General features: G+C 31.2%; 1 protein-coding gene across 2 annotated transcripts in view; it reads right to left on the minus strand.

Moving 5' to 3' along the window:
- LOC129968764 (1-phosphatidylinositol 4,5-bisphosphate phosphodiesterase classes I and II-like) overlaps nt 1-19,205 on the minus strand; it is a 538,878-nt gene that overhangs the window by 92,068 nt on the left and 427,605 nt on the right. For both annotated transcript variants that reach the window (XM_056082994.1, XM_056082993.1), the window contains exons 10-12: nt 16,642-16,799; nt 11,896-11,975; nt 6,294-6,378 (exon numbers count right to left, since the gene is read on the minus strand). In XM_056082994.1, the coding sequence (XP_055938969.1) occupies nt 6,294-6,378; nt 11,896-11,975; nt 16,642-16,799 (323 nt within the window). The remainder of the gene's footprint in view (nt 1-6,293; nt 6,379-11,895; nt 11,976-16,641; nt 16,800-19,205) is intronic.

Here is a 19,205-nt window from a genome sequence, read left to right on the forward strand (position 1 = left end):
ATTCCCAATTGTTTTATTTGATATTTTTTACATGTGAAGGGGGAAAAAACTGCTGATGCCTAGTAAAAAAGTGATAGATTACACTTCAACATTGTTCTTTCAGATGATGCTAACAAAGAACCACAGTTTTTTTTTTCATTTAAAAAAAAAAAAAAACTATTCTCTATGCCACCCTGCTATTGAAAAGAAAAAGAATCGTTAAAACAAAAATTAACTTTCACCGCAATTTTAACCTAACCGTTATAATTGCAATGCCTTACTTAATTAGAAATAAAGGAAAAATGTTTTTAAAAAATAAAGAGAAAAAAATAGTTATTCAAAAAAAAAAAAAAACTAAAAAGAAATAATAATAAAACTCGATTTTGTGCAAAGGAAGACTTCATATTTTTTTTTAAAAGAAAGAAGAAAGAGAGATCCCTCAATGCGTTGACCGCACGAATTAATCCCCTTTTGAGTCTCTGACAAAGAGAAATGAATATTTAAATGAAAATGAAAGCTTCGCTCGTAAACCCGCCACTGAAAAAACGCCACTGATTGAGATTAATGAAGGCGCGGAAGACATCTGTCGCAAATATGGATCGATGTTATTGTAATTAGTCTTGTTCTAAGGTTTTACGCCATCCCCCCCCTCTCCACCATATTTCTCCTTCAGCGGGGGTTTCAAAGTATTAGTTGCAGTTACAGTTATAAAGTATTCCTTTGCAATTTTAATCAACTTCCATGACAATTAATTGCGTTTCTTTTACGTTTGTTCGTAAAATGTTAAGCAGGGAATATCGATTTCTCGCTCATAATTCTCTAAAAAAAAGAAGGCTTTATCTTTTAGTTCCCCCCACCTTTCCAAGTTTTGTTTGAAACAATGATTTAAATAAAACAAAGGTCTTTATAAACTAAAAAATGTAACTTTTTTTTAAAAAAAAGAAACGAATCAATTGTGATGTTATAATTTAGTGTCTCTTAAATCAATGTTTGTGGTTATAAATAATGTTTCTTTCCTAAGTAGGTGCTTTCATTTTTTTTATTTAAAAATAAGAAGAAAAAAAACGAAGTCAGATGTATTAATACTCAGTTAGATAGCTGTCCCAGAATCTGTTAAGGTATGCATATGCAATCTCTACAATTAAAAATTAAAATTTGAGTTGGTGCCTTATATAATAGACCGTTAGACTTAGAACTACAAACTTTTGCACAGATGCCTTTTAGAAAGTAGGAAAGTCCACGTTAAAGCGATGTTTTCAAAAATTTCTATTAGAATTTCGCTTAATTAAAAAGTAAGCGAAATTTTGACATTTTTCTCCCATGATTTATTTTACACTTTAACGTAGCATAAAATATTATTTTAGAAGTTCGCTGCAGAATACAAAGGAGTTTTACGATTCACCTGACTTGATGAGTTATTTCATGAAATTCAATTGATGAATACTTTATGAAATGATGAATTTCATCCTTTGGTGACCGGACTGAATTATCAAATAGGAAAAGTAGGTACCTGCCTAAGGAGCGGGATGAGGATTATAAATATCTACAATATTTTCAAAGCAATTTAATTTATTTCTTTTTATCTTTTGTTATAAAGGGACCGTGTATTCAAACGTATCCAAAATAAAATTAAGGCAATAAAAGCCCAATTAAATGAATTTGGATTAATCGAAATCCTGTTATTCGAAATGCAACAGAAATTTCAAATTCATTGGCGGGGGGGGTGCATGGTAGTTCTCAGATGGGGGGAAGTGAGGCCGCAGATAATTCAGAATAAATCAGGGGCTTTTTTATGATAGAAACAGTATTGCTCACTTTATCGAAGAGCCGGAAGTAAACTATGTGGACTACAGAGGGATTGCTGGTAATGGTTTCAGAGTACTAGATGGAAGCTTAAAAGTTTGTTATACCTTTCAATGACCTATTACATTTACTTAGATTTGATTTTTTTAAAGTTCATTAAAAGGGACGAATATACCTGTTATTGCTATCGCCAGCTTGTATACTATAATTTTGTTTAATACTTTTTAAAAGTAACACAAAAACGGCAGTGAATGTGTTTTTGTTATTTTAGGCTACCCGAAGTCTTACTGAAAGATGCAATAAGTTAACTCTAATTGGTATCTCCTAACGGAAAAGATGGTGGGAAATGGATGGTGCTGCTCGAAAATCTTTGGGGGTGACAAAAAAAAATGATTTTTTTTACACTAGAACATAGTCAGAAACAAAAATTACTGAGTCTTTTTAATGACTAATTCATATGCTATAAATTATTATTAAATACATATTAATGTACCTATTCTAATCTTAAAAATATAACTATAACTTTTATGAAGAAATAAGTGTAACATAGAGAATTCATACATATTTCAGAATCACATAATGTATTAGATACAAAATAATAAATGTTCATAGTCTAATCGGAAGGAATCGTTATCCAAAACGGCTTCCACTCTATTTTGAGTGATTAATCCTGATTTTACTATAATAATTTAATATCAGAACATAATTCTTTGAATTTTTTTTTCGATCTCTTTTTTTTAAAATCGGGTGACTCATTCACAAGTGAATATCATTTGCAAACGTCGTGCTTAGAAATCTATAAAATATATGCATTTTCTGCCATTTTGATTCAAATTACTTTAAAGTTCCTTTTTTTTTACGTGAGATATTGAAACATGCATTCTTGAATTGCTTCGCAGCAGTTTTAGTTTCCCGTAATATTGTCAGAAACTGATTACACAGGTATTAGATTAAAATCAATAAAAAAAAAATTGGTTTTAGGTTAAGAGAAAGCCCCTTCAAAACTTACATTGCCTAAAGGCTTTAAAAAGATAGATCCAGTCCTCTTAAGCGATGGCATATAAATAAATTATAATCTCTTGTTCCCTCATACAAAAGCATTTTTTGTTGGTCCCAAGCAAATTCAAAGTCGACTTCTGTACTAAGAACTTTGCTAAGCCAGTTTCTTTTGTTTCATTAGCTGTTGTCTCAGTTCTTTTATTTTCATAAGAGTATTTAGATAAATAAAAGAAATCATACACAGCAGAGCAGAACGACAATGACGTTTAAAAATTAAAGGGCTTTGTTGCTGATGAGAATAGGAGCTCTTCAGAGGAAAGAACAAAGGTGAGTTTTTGTTTAAAACTGGAAAGGTTAAACTGTATTTTAAAGAAGCAGAAATTTGGAGCGATAGATGATTCTTTAATTATCATTATTTACAGTACTTATAATTGAATGAGAATATATGGCTGAGTGAACCTTATTATAGTTAAAAGATGTTATAACCTATTAAGTTGAAGGACTATTCAATCATATAATGTTAAAAAGAAAAGAAATATGGAGATACTAAACGAGATTTCTAGCATTTTTTGTGAATTTCTATGGAATCATTCAAGCCTAAATATTTTAAAACGCAGAGATCATATATTTTTCTAAAAAGTTTATTTGATTTTCCCAATATTTTATTGAGGATATTGTCTTGTGAGAATTGAATTGTATATTTGCAGTTCAAAACCATTACAAATGGAGGCAATGATACAGTTATTATTGCCACCGTCTCATAAGACAGCACTTTATTCTTCCTTTTCTGAATGATAATGAGTGCGTGATTTTTCTATTGTAAGTTCAACTGGAAATTCTTTTTTTTTTAAAATGAACATTTTCCTTTATCATTGAGTTTTTTCAGAGTGGCTTTGAAATAAAGAAGCTCTCACTTCTTTTACAAGTGAAGCCCGGCAACACCTAAACATTGAATTTCAACAAAACGGGATATAATCCTAGTGGGCTGCTAAATCTACAGTTCTGTCATGTCTTGCTTTCTTCTGGATTATATAAAAACAAAATGCATGAGATAGTCATTGAATCAGTTGAAGACATTTTTCTGTGCGAAGACTGATTTTTGTACCCGTGGGGGAGGTCTGAGATACGACAAGGATAATTTGGAACGCCAAAGATTCCGTTCAGAAATGAAGTCAGGTTTGTAAAAGTTTTTATGACATTATAATGAACACCTATAACGTTTGTGCTTTTTTGCTTTCACAAATATCATAATTAACACTTTGCAGTCCGCATGTCTCATAAAATTTCTTCTATTAGTGCCAGCAGCTTTTGAGGTTATCGGGAGATTATAAATTGCCAAGTTTTACTAACTCATTAAGTAACACTAACACCACTGTATTGCCGCCGGCCGTTGAGCGATACTTTACGTACGACACCATTGTGGTATTGCCGAACCGCATACTGTTAAAATATTTTGCTACATTAACAAGTCACAGTTTAATTTCTCTATTTACTGTCAAGTCCATAGTTCGTCAAAAAGGCATTATCGGCTTAAAACTGCAATGAAGTTCTGTTTAGTCAGAATACTCTTTTTTTCCCCCACAGATATGTTCCGTTGATGCCAAATCACTCTTCATATTCATACATATACATATTCTAAGGGTGATTTAAACTCTGCAGCCATTTCTAAAATTAGTAATTCCAAATAAAAGAACATAAAAATCTAACATTTACAGAGAACGCAGTGAAGAGAAGACAGATATTTTTAATCTATATTTATGATGGCAACTTGTTTCCTATTGTTAAACCGTATTACCTCCTTTTACTGCTGTGTTTCTTGATGGATACATTAGAATTTACAAATGGTAATATATCAGGCGATTAAATATTTAACGGAACAATGAAAGCGATTTGGATTTTAATTCAATTTTCAAATCATTTGTTAAAAATAATGCAAAAAAATTTTTGTTAAAAAATTTCCAAGATTCAGAAAAAATGTTGCATGATATTTAAATTGATATCATTAAAGAAATAGTTACTTTTAAAATTTTGTAAAAATCAGTTTTGGTTAATGTATCCGAACACGTTGAAAAGGTCGATTTCCGCCAAAAATAACATTTCTAAAAAATTCTTTTATTGCATAGACCAGTTTTTGAGCTATCCAAAACAGGTTTACTTTTATTTCTATGTTAATTAGAAGTCAAGATATTAATATTTTCGTAATGATCGGTAAACCGAAAGTTCCGATTTAAAGGGCCAAAAACATGTTAAAAATTTGTATAAACACAAATTTAGTTTTAAATACGGAAAATTCTTTGCACGACAAAATGAAAAATGGCCGTAAGAGTTTCAACGGCGTTTGGTGGAAATTTATATCTAAAGATGTCTTTGTTGAACTCCGAACCTTCAGATTAGGGGCATTTATGTCTGTAATATATTTTTTAAAGGTTTTATAGGATTACTGAATATCCTTAAAGTTTCTGGAGTGTATCGTAGAGCAAATGCATTTAGAGCATTTGCTGAGCTCTACAAAAAAAGAATAAATGAATCTAGACGGCATTCACTGGCAAATTCAAAAAATGCCAGTAAAAAATATTAAGTGGTTAAAAAAGGAAAATTATTAAAAGCTGAGGAGGAAGAAAATATAGCCTATAAATGTGGTGAATTTTAAGTATGTACACACATAATTTATTATTAAAACATGTTACGTTATACTTTAAATGCATTTTTCTCAAAATGTATTTTTACTTATTTTTTGATCACTTAAAATCAAACTATAATTATCATATTACTATGAAATTTGGTGGACTTTGTCTTTATGCTATTATTTAGGGAATGAACTAAAATAATATAGATTGAGTGAATATGTTTTAGTTTACAGCCTATTGTTTGAATAATAACGTCATAAATTTACTAAATATTTTATGATAAATTCTCCGACTGGTTACAAAATTTTCATTTATTATTATAACCATACGCTTGCACTTCATTCCCTGGAGAAAACTACGTAGTTTATTTTGGTATAAGTGTTGTTCGGATGAGAGTAATAGTTTATGGTGTAGCCAATTTGAAGTTTTTGTAGAATTTGCTTAAATGTACGCTATTAAATGCCAATTTTCAAAAAGTTTTAATATTTATTTCAAATATTGACATCCTATTACTAATTTTGAATAGTCTTAAACCCAGAAATATGGTTAAAGTATATCTACACCATATTTTTCTAAAAAAAGTTCGTCGAACGTGTTCGGATACCTTAATAACATTCTCGATATTTATGGCGGAAAAAATTTAAAAACCTCTCGTAATTCTTAATAAATTAAATTACTAATTAAAAGTTTTATAGAATCGCTCCACAGTGCACATTTCCATCTTCCAAATTATATATATGAAAACATTTGGTAGTTCTAGGTTTAACGGCATGGCCTATACAGCGACAACACATACACATTCATTATTACAAGTAATAGAGATGGGAAAGAAAGTTTTGAAGTTTTATGTTTTAACAAATCGAAGATATTTTCACTATCACTCACCTGATGTGTGCCAAAGGGTTCTGTGATGATCATATCCCCAAAAATTTTTCTGCAGTACATTGCCATTTTTGCTTGCTGCTTGGTTCTACAAATAAATGAGAGCAATTATTATCTTTCAATACGTTTTGACATTTATTTGCGGTTCTAATTTATTTATGTACTCTACTGTTATTAAAAGCTTTACGTTGAATTTTGAATCACCCTGCGGGATAGACTAGAAATTTAACATAAACTTTTAGTCAAAATGGATATTATATTCTAATGTATCAAATAGATAAATTCTTCAATTAAAAAATTACGATCTGCGTTAAATATTGTGAAACATTTTTCTCGGTCACAAAAAAGTCGTATGTACCTAGTTACATAAATTTCGTACATTTTGTTGTGTGTGTGATTTCTGACATGCAGCATTTTGATGTAACAGCGAGGATGTGCATCAGTAAATGAAAGAGAGTATTCGTAAATAATAAACCTTAAAAACATTAAGTGAAATTTAAAAATATTAAGGTCTCCAGAAAATTTACAAAATTCTTTACAATTTATGATAGGATTATTAATATAATTAAACTTAACAAAAACTTTCTCAAACTGGCATTTACGTCTAAAAGTTCTTATCTTTACAAACAAAAAAGAATACAGATGAGTACGTCATAGCAATCAATCACATAATTGGTTGCCCTCGATCATGTGTTTTATATAGAATGTTTAATTATAATCTTAAAACATTCGATTAACAATCAATCAAACTAATTTTCAGTTCTACTCTGAAACTTTGGCACAAAAATGATGGAATGGCACAAGATGACGTCACAAAAATTCATTTTTAAAAAAAATCCTTCCATCATTATTATCTCCATTCTCATAAGAAACTAATTAAGGCCGATATGAATGAGGTGAGTTGTTCGCATCTGTTTCTTTCACGAAAATCTGAGCTTTTTTCAGCTCAAAAGATTAATGCGATTTTTGTTCGATGCGTGACGTAATTAAACGCCGGCTGAATCCGATTAATTCCGAGAAAAGGCGAAGACTGCTCTCGGCGATAATGAACAATAAGGGAGAAAAGATTCTCGTTTTCACTTCAGTATTCATTGACATTCATTTATTATTTATTGCGTGAGCGTGACATAAGGGAGGTAAGATTTCGTTTGTGAGGCGTCTTAATCTGTCGGAACTGAATGAATACTCTTTTCACACAAACTTCTTATTGAACGTTTTCATATCTTCTTCGATTTGTTCTCCAAGACAATAAAACCACTCTTTTCAAATACCACAATATGATGTGCTTAGCTTCGCTCTATAGCGATAAAAATTGAGAAATATATTTGTGGTTCTTTCTTTTGATCGATTCGGTAAAATAAAATATTTGAAATGAATCTACAATTTTGATGACAAGACCACATATAAAATTTTATTTATCTAATGTATAATACTGTTTAGAAGTCGTGTTCGTGCACATGTCAGTAGATGGACAACGGATATTGTCCATCTATTTGCTTTTGTCCAAAATTTTATACACATAAATAATTCTAATGGCTAAACGATATATTCTAAATTTCATGTATCTACATCATTCCGTGTTTTGAGTTACCGAGTTCACGGACAGACATAATTCCAAAAATGTATTTTCCAGACTCAATAAAGTATAAAACAGGAAATTCATTAAAATCGTGAGATCGAAACTTTTGACAATTATAATATTTCCTCTTTCATCATGACAAAGAATCAATATTGTATCAGATGTTACCGGAAAATTTCTAAATAAATTAAACACATGATTTTAATTGAAATATTTTATAGCTGTAGAATGTATAATACATTAAGTTACTTGACTGCATAGATCTCTCTTTATTGAAGCTTTTTTTGTGTCTCATAATTCGTTTTTTCATACATTTCTTATATAATGTATACCTCAGGGAAGATCACTGCTTACTGCATTTTTTACGATTTTACTCAGCAGCCGAACATCTGAACATCAGAGGTTCATTGGATATGGAGAAATATGTTAATGTCACTCAACGCACTGTTAGCACTAAGTGGTGATTTGCTATTAGTACTGCATAAAATTTTTCTCATCATTATCAACATAGATCTAGATATCAAAGGCCAATTTTATATGGAGATTTTAATTAATTCACTTGGCGTAATGCCAGGAATAAGTAATAAGTCATTCAGGTGCCTCTATTACAGTCCAACAGCAGTTTTCAAATCATTATTATCGTTACGTCATTTGATACGAAAAAATTAGTTCCGTGCCAAGTCAATAGAACGCTATGTATTGAATTGCTTAAATCCTCCTACTGTTATAGCATAGTGTTTTCACGTTATGATCAATGAAAAGCTGAAGATAAAAGGCTAACTTCATGTGAAGGAATAAGTTAAAACTAGTCTACAGAATGTCAGGACTATGTGATGAGTTGCTTAATTTCTCCTACTGCTTTCATACAGCGTTTCTCAAGTCGTTATTATTGTAAATCTGAGCATCAAATATTTACGTGATATGAAGAAATAGATTTATGTCACTCATCGCAAATTTAGCCCTATCTGTTGAATTGCTTAAACTGTTATAGCATAGCATCTTTCAGGGCACAATCGATATAGAGCTGAGAATCAAAGGAACATTTGATGGAGAGAAATAATATCATTCAGCTCAAAATCAGGAATAAGTGGTAAGATGTGCAAATGCTCTCATTTAAAATGTTCGTTCAATGTTCGTGTGGTAATCACCATGCAGACGAAAATAATCGATGGATTGAGTCTATTAGAGTATTGAGAGATTCTGATTTTTTCAGAAAATATTTAAGTCAATAAGAGGGTTATGTATCCTCAGTTCTGAGAGTTTGTTGCTTTTCTATCTAGTGCTGTAGGTTCATAGAAATTGCTTGAACACTTCAGGGAGAAGCAATTGAACTACTCACCACATGACTTTTGCACCAAATTCCATTAACATGTTGTTTGCATATCAGGAGAACGTTTAATATTCTGTTCTACATCAAGAAGGAAATCAAACAATTAAGATCTTTTCTTAATACAAATGACATGACCAGTGATTTCACATGCAGAATTTGTGATATTGAAATTTTTAATTCTCGAGGATATTGCATTTATTTATTCCACAAACTTTTGTTTAAAATCTAGAGCCATATCAAAAACCAGTGGGTTTAACCTACAAAATCGCTATCTTTTACCTATGCACAGTAATGGTTATTTTTACCAGCTAGTTTATCCAAGATGAAATCGTCAATAGTTTTTATTATTTAATTAAATTTAGAATTTTTTTCTCGTTTTATGAAGATGTTGTAATGAATGCCAAAACTTCTTCAAATACAAATCAGAAATTGTTAACTTCACGTTGTGCCTCAGCTGAGTGTGATTTAATCAGGGATGTGCTGTCATTTCATCCAGATATTTTGGACTCGCAATGTATTTTTTTAAAGCATACTGTCACTTTTCACTCTGAATCGGTATGCGAATAGGCAATTGCCGAAGTACAGCTTGAAGGTCTTAATTTTGTTATTTTTAAATATTTTTAATAAGTTTATTGATCGTTAATCTGGACTTCGGATTGGGAAAAAACCATCATCATCAAAATACCATAAACATGCCGAACCTGAGCCACAACAATATCAAATGGTGCTCTATCATAGAAATTCCATTCTATACCATACTTACATTGTTTCTATATAATATAAAGAAATATTCCTATATCATAGATCAAAGGTTAAAGCATAGCAAGATTTGACATTTTCCAAATTTATGGCTATTGATTCATTTATGAGTCGCGAATCCATTTTTGGTGAGCCATGACACGATCTTGAATATTTATGCATCTTTTCACAATTTGTAAAACTGTGTTATTGGTTTAAATTATTCATTATGCCAAGTGATAGCAACACAGCCCACAAAGAAAAAACGCAATACACAGACAGGCGATTATTGTCGAATGGCAAGAAATGAAGAAACAACGCAAATGCCTTGCAACCTACGGATTAGCATATAAAGGACCAGCTTTTCACACACGATGTATTTGTTAAGCAGCATGTTGCACCAATTTGTGGATTCAAGGCTACTTTTTTACGTAATAACTTCCTAAGCCACTTAATTCAGAAATCACCCTTCGCTTTATTTTACACTTCAATTTTTCCTCACGAAGCAGTTCGTTATTATTATATATTTGATTTGTAATCATTTGTGTAAATATTTATATCGTTTAATAATAAAGGTATTTTTCCTTCATAAAAGTTCCTTTTCTTTTGACAAGAAAGGGATCTCTTTTCTAAAAAAAAATTTCAATCCATCGACAATGATGCGGGTTACAATAGATTTGGTTTCTGAAAAATGGCGTTGCAATATTTAACACAATGGTCGCCAGGGGAATTACCAGTCACCAACATCTGGTTATTTCAAAAATGCCGTGGGGAACCTAGATGACCGACATCTGGTGTCTTCAGTGACGTCCCGGGGTTACAGGTAACCAGTAATGTAAATTAGTATTTGGTCCATCGTTCAACGCTGCAGATTGTGCATTTCGCTATAAAAATGATTAACGTGCCACTTCTACATATTGTTGCAATTTAGATTGAGTCATTGTTTGAAAGAAATATAATATATGCTCATTTGAAGTGAAATTATTCTATTAGCACCATGGTGGAAATTGGTGACTGTGCATGAAAAAAAACCCGTTGAACTGCGTTAAAAAATGCACTAAAATAATAAAATACAAATTATATTTATATATATCCTCACAAAATAAGCCTGAAACCACTAAAGTTCCCTTCCACGTTTTTTCCCCCAGCTATTACGCCAAAAAAGGCTGGCGTTATTATCACATTATTACCTTTCTTCCAAGGCCTGAGTGACTGCTTTAGTTAATTATGATGTGTTTATCATTTCGTAGAAATAAATTCATTGAGCAATCCTATTCTAGATTATTATATTCTTTACATATTTGAATACACGAATTAAATAAATAAGTCTAAAATTAAAACTAAATGGCGACCTTCACTTTCCTCTTTCTTCTAATTATCTGTCCGTCCATTTCGTCTTCGTTCCTCTTTTGGTTTCTTTCTCTTCAATATCACGTGACTTTTCCCCTCCTGGCTGATTTTGAACTTTCATGGTTGAAAGCAGAGGAAGGAGCCTTACAAAACCAGATAGTCATTTTTCAACCAATTTATATAAAATCCTTTAGAGATCAATGCGTTAAAAGTTCATAAGCCTTTGTCAGAAATTTTTACTTCAATGACATAATAATGTGAGAGATCCATATCTCCTCACTAATCTTTATTTGTCATAGGTTAATTTCCTTCTATGTAATGAAAACTATTCTTTGTACATAGCCGTTCTTTGAGAAGGGAAAAAGTTTCAAACAAATAATTAAGAATGTCCTACTTCTGATAAAAATAATTTAGTAGAGATGTGATTTAAAGTATGTTTTTTATTTTTAAAGAGAGCCCGATTCTTCAGTCATGATTTACAACCTCTAACTCTAGTGCAAGATATAGACTGTTCCACCACAACTAAGCTATTATAAAAATAAAGTTATCCGAAGGAATTTTTACTATCACTCAATTTTAATAAAGCTAGAAATAAAGATGAAACTTACGAGCAATGATTTTCAAAACTAAGTATAACTGGATAATCTGACGTCTTGAAGGCGCAGTCTGCAATGGCTTCCAATACTTCCTGCGAAATGGGAAAATTAAAAATATTATTGTTAATTTATTGATTTGTAAGAGAAATAAAAGAAATATCTTGATAACAATAACTATTGCTCGAACCAGACAGATTTTTTTTGAATGAATTGTGAAATTTGTCAAAAGTTTGTATTCTATTTATTGAATGAAATCTCATGCATATCATTAAATGATTGATACATAATAAAATTCAAATATTCTAAAATTATAATTTTCTTACTTTTATTATATTTTAAAGGATATATAATTCATACATTCTTACAATCATTCTTTTTATTTTATGTTAACTATATATTATAACTTATGTTTTATACATGTTACAACTTTTACTTGACATTTACTATAATTTTATGCATGAAAAATTCTTGTGGTCTTTAGTAATCCAATAAATAACGTTTACAAACTCAGAAACAAACAAATAAATAAAAAAATTCAAATTCGATCGTAAATTTAGAAATTAAATTATTAGATTTATGCATTATGGAGACCTTCTTTTAATAAAATAATTATTTTAGTTTCACATTCGAACCTATTTTTAAGATGTTACAAACATTTTTTAATTAATTATTTCTATTTTATTAATTTTAAAAAATGAATTAGTTATTATCTGTCTGTTATGACATCAGGCAATCTGGCATCTTATTTTTAAGCAGTTATTAATGTAGAAGTTCGGTATTTATAAACGTTCGAATAAATAAGTGCACGCAATGAAAATAATCTAACTATACTTCATAAAGTAATAATATTATTCTTGTATTTTAAAATTCAAAAGAATTTGTATTACGACCTGCTTGAGACCTGCGATCTGCTTGCGACCTCGTGCCTAATCTGCCTAACTAGAAATCCGCCACTATTCTCAGTAGAGCTTGTCGGTTTTTCAAACCCGGTTTTTTAGAGTAAATTTGTCACATTTGAAAACCGGCTTTTAAATTAAGGAAACCAGTTTTCCGGAGCTCCTAAATATTCCTCGTCTTAAAAAAGAAAAAAAAAAAAAGAAAAAAAAGTGAATTTTATCTATTAAGATCGCTTTGTCTAGCAGCTGAAGGCTTAGGGAGATGAGATGCCAGTTTATTAACAATGAAGGTATATTTGAATTTCTGTCAATTGAACTAAAAGATTTGAACACTGAAATAATTTTGAAATTATTATATGCTTTAGAAGAACGAATTCAAGAAAGAAGACAAGTAGAATTACCAACTTTTTTTGGAAATACATTCCTAAATCCACAAAACATTTCTAGTTCAGCAAAGAAATCTAATAGTGTACTTTTTTTAGCTTCAAAAACGGAAATTATAAGGTATCTGCAAAGATATTGTCTTGAATATTTCTTATATTTCCGAATTATTATGTGGAAACCGATTCTGATGAAAAGCAAACAGAAGAAACTACATCAGAGTAATGTTTTTTAAAAAGAAGCCATAGAAAAATCAATTCATAAGTTTCTTCAAGACCCTGAAGAAAACCTTACAAATCCCAAGACACTGAAAGCTGAATTTTCCATTATTTGCGGCAACGAATAAAAAGAACGAAATACTTAAATATGTTCTTTGATGCCCTGAAAACTATAAAAACAAGCTCAATAGCTATTGAACGAGTATTTTCAATTTCAGGCAATATTATGCCCAAAATAAGAACAAGACTTAGCCACCGTTCAGTGAATGTTTTATGTTTTTTTTAAATCCTATTTTTTTTAGAAGAAATTAAAATTAGTGGAAATAATACAAATATTATTTGAAATTTTTGTTTGAGTTTTCGTTATTTTGTGTAAGTAATATGTATATTTAATCCTTAATTTTTTTATATATATTTTGACTTTGATATTAATTTCGTTTTTTGTTATTTTATATAAATTAAATAAACTATTTTTCCCTATTCTTTTTTTTTTTTTGACAAAAATTCGAAAACCGGCTAAAACCGGTTTTTTGGAAAAATTGAATTTGAAAACCGGTTTTTCAAAAAGTTGGTTTTTGTATAAACCCTAATTCTTAGGATCCGAATCTGAAAAAGATTTATCGCATTCACATATTGGTGTATTTAGATATTTGCGATCTTAGGAAAAAACACATTATAAGGCCCTACTTTTAATAAGATGATGGATTAATTTCACGTTTCTACAAACTTTAATATATTAATGAATTATTCTATTTAGAATTTTTCATTTCATTTCATTAACTTTTTTAAATGCTTTTGTTTGTTTTTTCTATCTATTATGACTCCACACACTCTGGCATCCATATTTGCATATAATATTATTGAAGCAAACGATTGATTTCGTAAATATTAAACTAATTAAATGAATGTAATGAGACAAATAGGAATTTGACCAACTGATCAATTTTTAATATTATCTTAATATTTTTTCATTCAAATAATTTCCTTTAATTTTTTACAAAATTTATTTGGCGACTGCGAAAATAAATTTCTATTGATCTGTTTGTGGACTTTTTCTCAGTTCTAAATAGCCCTAGACAGTCACCCAGTTCGTCTAGTCCACTATTCTTTCATTTATATTATCTATTTGTTGATATATACATAATTCTATATACGTTTGCCCTTATCGCCAGCATAAAAATTCAAAGAACCTCCAGCCTCGGTGATCTTTTCAACCGAATTTCGAACTCTAGACGCAGCTCTCAGTCATTCTACAGCATCACCGTTATTTATCACAATTTCTCCTATTTGTAGCCCTCTTTCAGCAGAAAGAGCCAGGAAATCGTCTCCTTCTCGCCCATAATAGGAAGTAAATTGCATTTTTGACTCCGTTTTTTCACCCAGGGAACGGCGAGGAACGTGGATATTGAATTGTTTCCCATCCAACTCTTCCAAATCACTCCCCGGGGCGCTTTCGAGCCATTGGACGTGATCCCAGCCAATGGGAGGTGGGAATTCCTTTAAAATGATGGTCAAATCCAAGTAGAAACCATTACCAGTCTCTTCCAACTAAGAGTGATTGGAATCGAACTGATAAAATGCTGTCAACAGGCTTCGAGACGGCGAATAGGCGTTAACACGTATAAAATGGAACAAAAGAAAATGTGTGGTAGAATTTCTTTCTATTCAGAGCAATTGTTGAGTTTTTATTTTGCGAATAACTGAAAGGAAAGCTATTAATCCTTGATAAAGATGTTAAAGATGACATAATTTCTTAGAGATATAGAGCGATATTGAGAGGGAAAGTGGCGACCGAGGCTTCATTTGAGTTTTGCTCTGTGGCTAATTGTCATTTGTAATTTAACAAATTTCAGTTCCGCCAACTCATTGTAATGGCTTTCAGTCCCATAATAATAATAACTGACTTCAAAAGATAGCTTGTTTGTTTGTGGTTTAAGGGCGGAAGAACCATATTTGGTTATACTGCGCTTAACAAACAGTAAAATCTGAGTAGTTTATAAAAGACAATTGAATATATAAGATATAGATATCAACATAAAACTGTATAAAATATAGCATTGCAAAAATTAAATGTGTAATATTACTGTATTAACATAGGCCAATGAAAATATATTTATATTTCCTTTTCAAGAATTTCAGATTAAATATGAATCATTTTAAATTTGTTATAAAATTTAGGAATTTATATATTATCTAAAACCAATGACAGGATCTTTAAAAGCCCTTTACTAAGGAAGGGGGAAAAAATTTAACCAATGACAGGATCTTTGAAAGCTCTTCATCATGGAAGGGGGGGGGGGAATTAAACCAATGACAGGATCTTTGAAAGCCGTTCACCAACGAAGGGAAAAAAATTAAACCAATGACAGGATCTTTGAAAGCCCTTCACCAAGGAAGGGAAAAAAATTAAACCAATGACAGGATCTTTGAAAGCCCTTCACCAAGGAAGGGAAAAAAATTTAACCAATGACAGGATCTTTGAAAGTCCTTCACGAAGGAAAGAAAAAAAATTTTTTTCTCCTTATAAATTTATTTATGTGAATATTTATTTAAAGTTTTTATAATGAAAAGTAAAGATAATGCTCTTTAAGAAAGCAGGATGGACAAATGGAAGATTTTTCAAAATTTTAAGTCGTAGCTTTGCACCAGTTATCCGACTTGTATACTTATATGGAGACAAGTTTTTGTTTGATAACCTGAAAAGTGGCTCTTTTTACCATGTGATATTATAAATGCTATAATTTATTGAATATGTCTATCAATTTAGAAGGTGTTATGAATAATTTAGAAAATAAACTATATAGATTTAAAAGCAAAACTTACGAAATTATTATTATTATTGTAAAAAAACATTGTATTAACAGCTTTTCTGTCATACTGAACAGTGAAATGTAAAGAATTTTATGGATAAAAGAAAATAAAGCACTATAACTGTTATGAAGGCTAAATTTTCTAGGAAAAGACGTCCTAATCAATAATCTTGTAAACTGGAAGATATAGATATAAAATGACTTTCTTGGACAGTAATAACATTCCTTGAAGTGTTATATAATGAATAAGCACCGGAAATTTTATATTTTCATTACATAAATCGATTTTGTCAGCAATTCTAACCTTAAAGCGCCTCATTGATTAAAAAAAATCACAGTTAAAATAAATAACATAAGAATGGATAGCAACTGTAAAGTATGTATGACATATAACGTTCGCCTTGAAAAATGTAAGAGCACTGGAGCATGAATACATGCAAAATAAAGGCAAACCTTGAGCAAAATTTCCGAGACGACCGTGTAGCCGTGAGTGATGATTGGCTCCTCGTCGGAGTTCCTGCCGTTCCAACAGTCCAGCTCCACGCACCGGCAGCCTGTCAGCAGGGTCTGTCGGTACATCTCCACCGAGGATTTACCTGTCAGCTGATGCCCTGAGAAGAAAGATGAATAGATTTAGTTGCAAAATGTTTTTCCTTTCCGACAGTTGCATAAGAGGTAGAGGAAGACGTCTTGGATACCAAAAGATGTTTTTGTAAATAGGTATTATAAATATTTCTATGGAAAAAGCTCGTAAATATTTCTCAAAAAAAATATTTTCAATTGTTTTAAATACTATATATATATATTTTAAAACGAAACTTTCTTTTAACAAAAAGAAAACATGTTGACTTACAATGTGAAATCTATTAGCGTGAGATATTAAAAGGATGACCAGGAGAAATGCATAGCACCAGTTTTATTATGATTTTCTACTTAACTATATTCCAGGGAAAATGTTATTTTGAATCAGCCGATAGCGATGACATTTTGCTTTCTAGGACAGCGTCTGATTGGCAAAGTGTATGTTATTTATTTATATATTTATGATGCATTTTTTTATTTTTTCTTCATTATGTGGCATATTCTAAATCAGTTTAATTAATTAATTATTTATTATTACTGTTTTACTTTTCTTTTGATTCGCACATTATAGAAGGTGCTTATACAGTAGATTACAAAATTTCCAAAAAAGTAAACACAACTGAAAAGTATTTCTGTTCTTTAGTTAAGTTGGTCATCAAACGATATGATTTGGTTGTACAAGAATATTCTATAAAATTCTCATTAACTTCCTTACAATAACTTCACACAACTTCACATTAACTTCCTCATTCATTTTTTCAAACTCGGGGAATGTAAATGAAATTTGTAAGTAAATATTTCCCTATGCAGTCATTCTTTTTGGCATGAATGTTTTATTTTCTATTTTAGATAAGTCGCAACTAAAATAATGACTTTCATGCACAAAATCATTTCGATTTCAAGAATAAGGTCAATTTTTAAGTGTTTTGGGTCACTCACTTTTTCTCACTTTTTTTTCTATTAAAAAATATCTCCTCTTCTGAACTCATTTTTTCCTGGATCAAATACACATTCACATACTGTACAATAAAAGAATGAAAGAATAAAACAAACGGGACGTGACTGTATCTTAGATACAGCAAACATTTTCTTTCCTTGGATATTCCTGTACCTATAGGTACACGTTTTTTTGCATTGTGATAAATTTATCCACTGAAAAAAATGACTCTCTTATCTTCATGAATGTACTTCTTATCTTCATACCTTCTTCCAAAAGGGTATTAACAATGTAGCGAACACATGCAAATATGCATTGTTACGAATATGTAATGCTGCTTCCCAGCATAGTTGGTTTCACCATCGGAAGGAATTTTTTACAGTCATTGGTATTGGGCGGATTCCGGTGTCGTGTCGGAGGGTCCCAGAGCTTGGCGACAAACTTGGCGACGAATTTGGTGCCAAAATAGATTATACCCGAAACACCGAGAATTTTCCCGAACCGTCCAGTAAGAATGGAGATACGCCTCGAACGTTCCCGATTGGTTGAGAGGCGTCTAGCCCCCGCCTCCTGAGACCTATAAAAGGAAGCGGCCGCAGCTTCTAGGGCAGAGTAGTCGGAATCGACAGAAATGAACTGGCCTTCCAGAGATTAGCGGAGCAGCGACGGAGTCAAGTGAGTGCTGAATTAAATTGTGCGCTACGGTCTGCATTAGAGTCTGTTGTGTGCTGTTGTCTGCACGTCTCGGCTGAAGATAATTGTGTGCTGTAAATAGTTGTCGTCTTTGTGTTGTCCTGTGTGTCTTCGTGTAAATAAACGTCGTTGTTTCATTTTTTACTGCAGCCTCCTGAGTGAGTGTTCTTCACACCATATAACTCCCACTATCCAAACGAACCCCGAAAATTTCGTAACAGTATATTTTTCTTTTCATTTCTTGCGCTACGAGTTCTTGTTTTTATTTCTTGGAATAATGCCTCTACATTTGCTGGTTGTTTCATCTATCTGCGAAGATGGCAAGCTCAAAATTGCAACAAGTTAGATGCATGAATTTCAGTAAATGCCCTATACATCAAAAGTATAAACCAATGTCGAAAACTGGACTATATAAGTTTTGAATGATAATACCATCTTGTTTTTGTGTATAGTTTTCCTAGCCGAATATGTAAATTTTTTAGGTAAAGGAAGTACGTATATATGTAATGGTTTTTTAAGCTCTTAATTTAATAAAAATTAATTTCCAAAACTTTATCTTAATTTAGCCCATCGTAACTTCATTCTAAAATATTCTCTTATTTCGTGATCCAATTCCACTTTCGGTTTAATTAATTCCTTTGAAAAAATGATGCGCCATCAGTAGTACTACGTATCAAATGAAAGTGATCTCTTCGGTGCCCTTGAAAAGGTGTCAAAGGTCACCACGTGTATTGAATTGGCGCGTGGCCGGAAATCCTATGTTATATAAGACTAGCGATCATTTGTTTCAGCCCTTTTCGCCCCC

Source organism: Argiope bruennichi, chromosome 5 (assembly GCF_947563725.1).
Source record: "Argiope bruennichi chromosome 5, qqArgBrue1.1, whole genome shotgun sequence".
Taxonomy (NCBI): domain Eukaryota; kingdom Metazoa; phylum Arthropoda; class Arachnida; order Araneae; family Araneidae; genus Argiope; species Argiope bruennichi.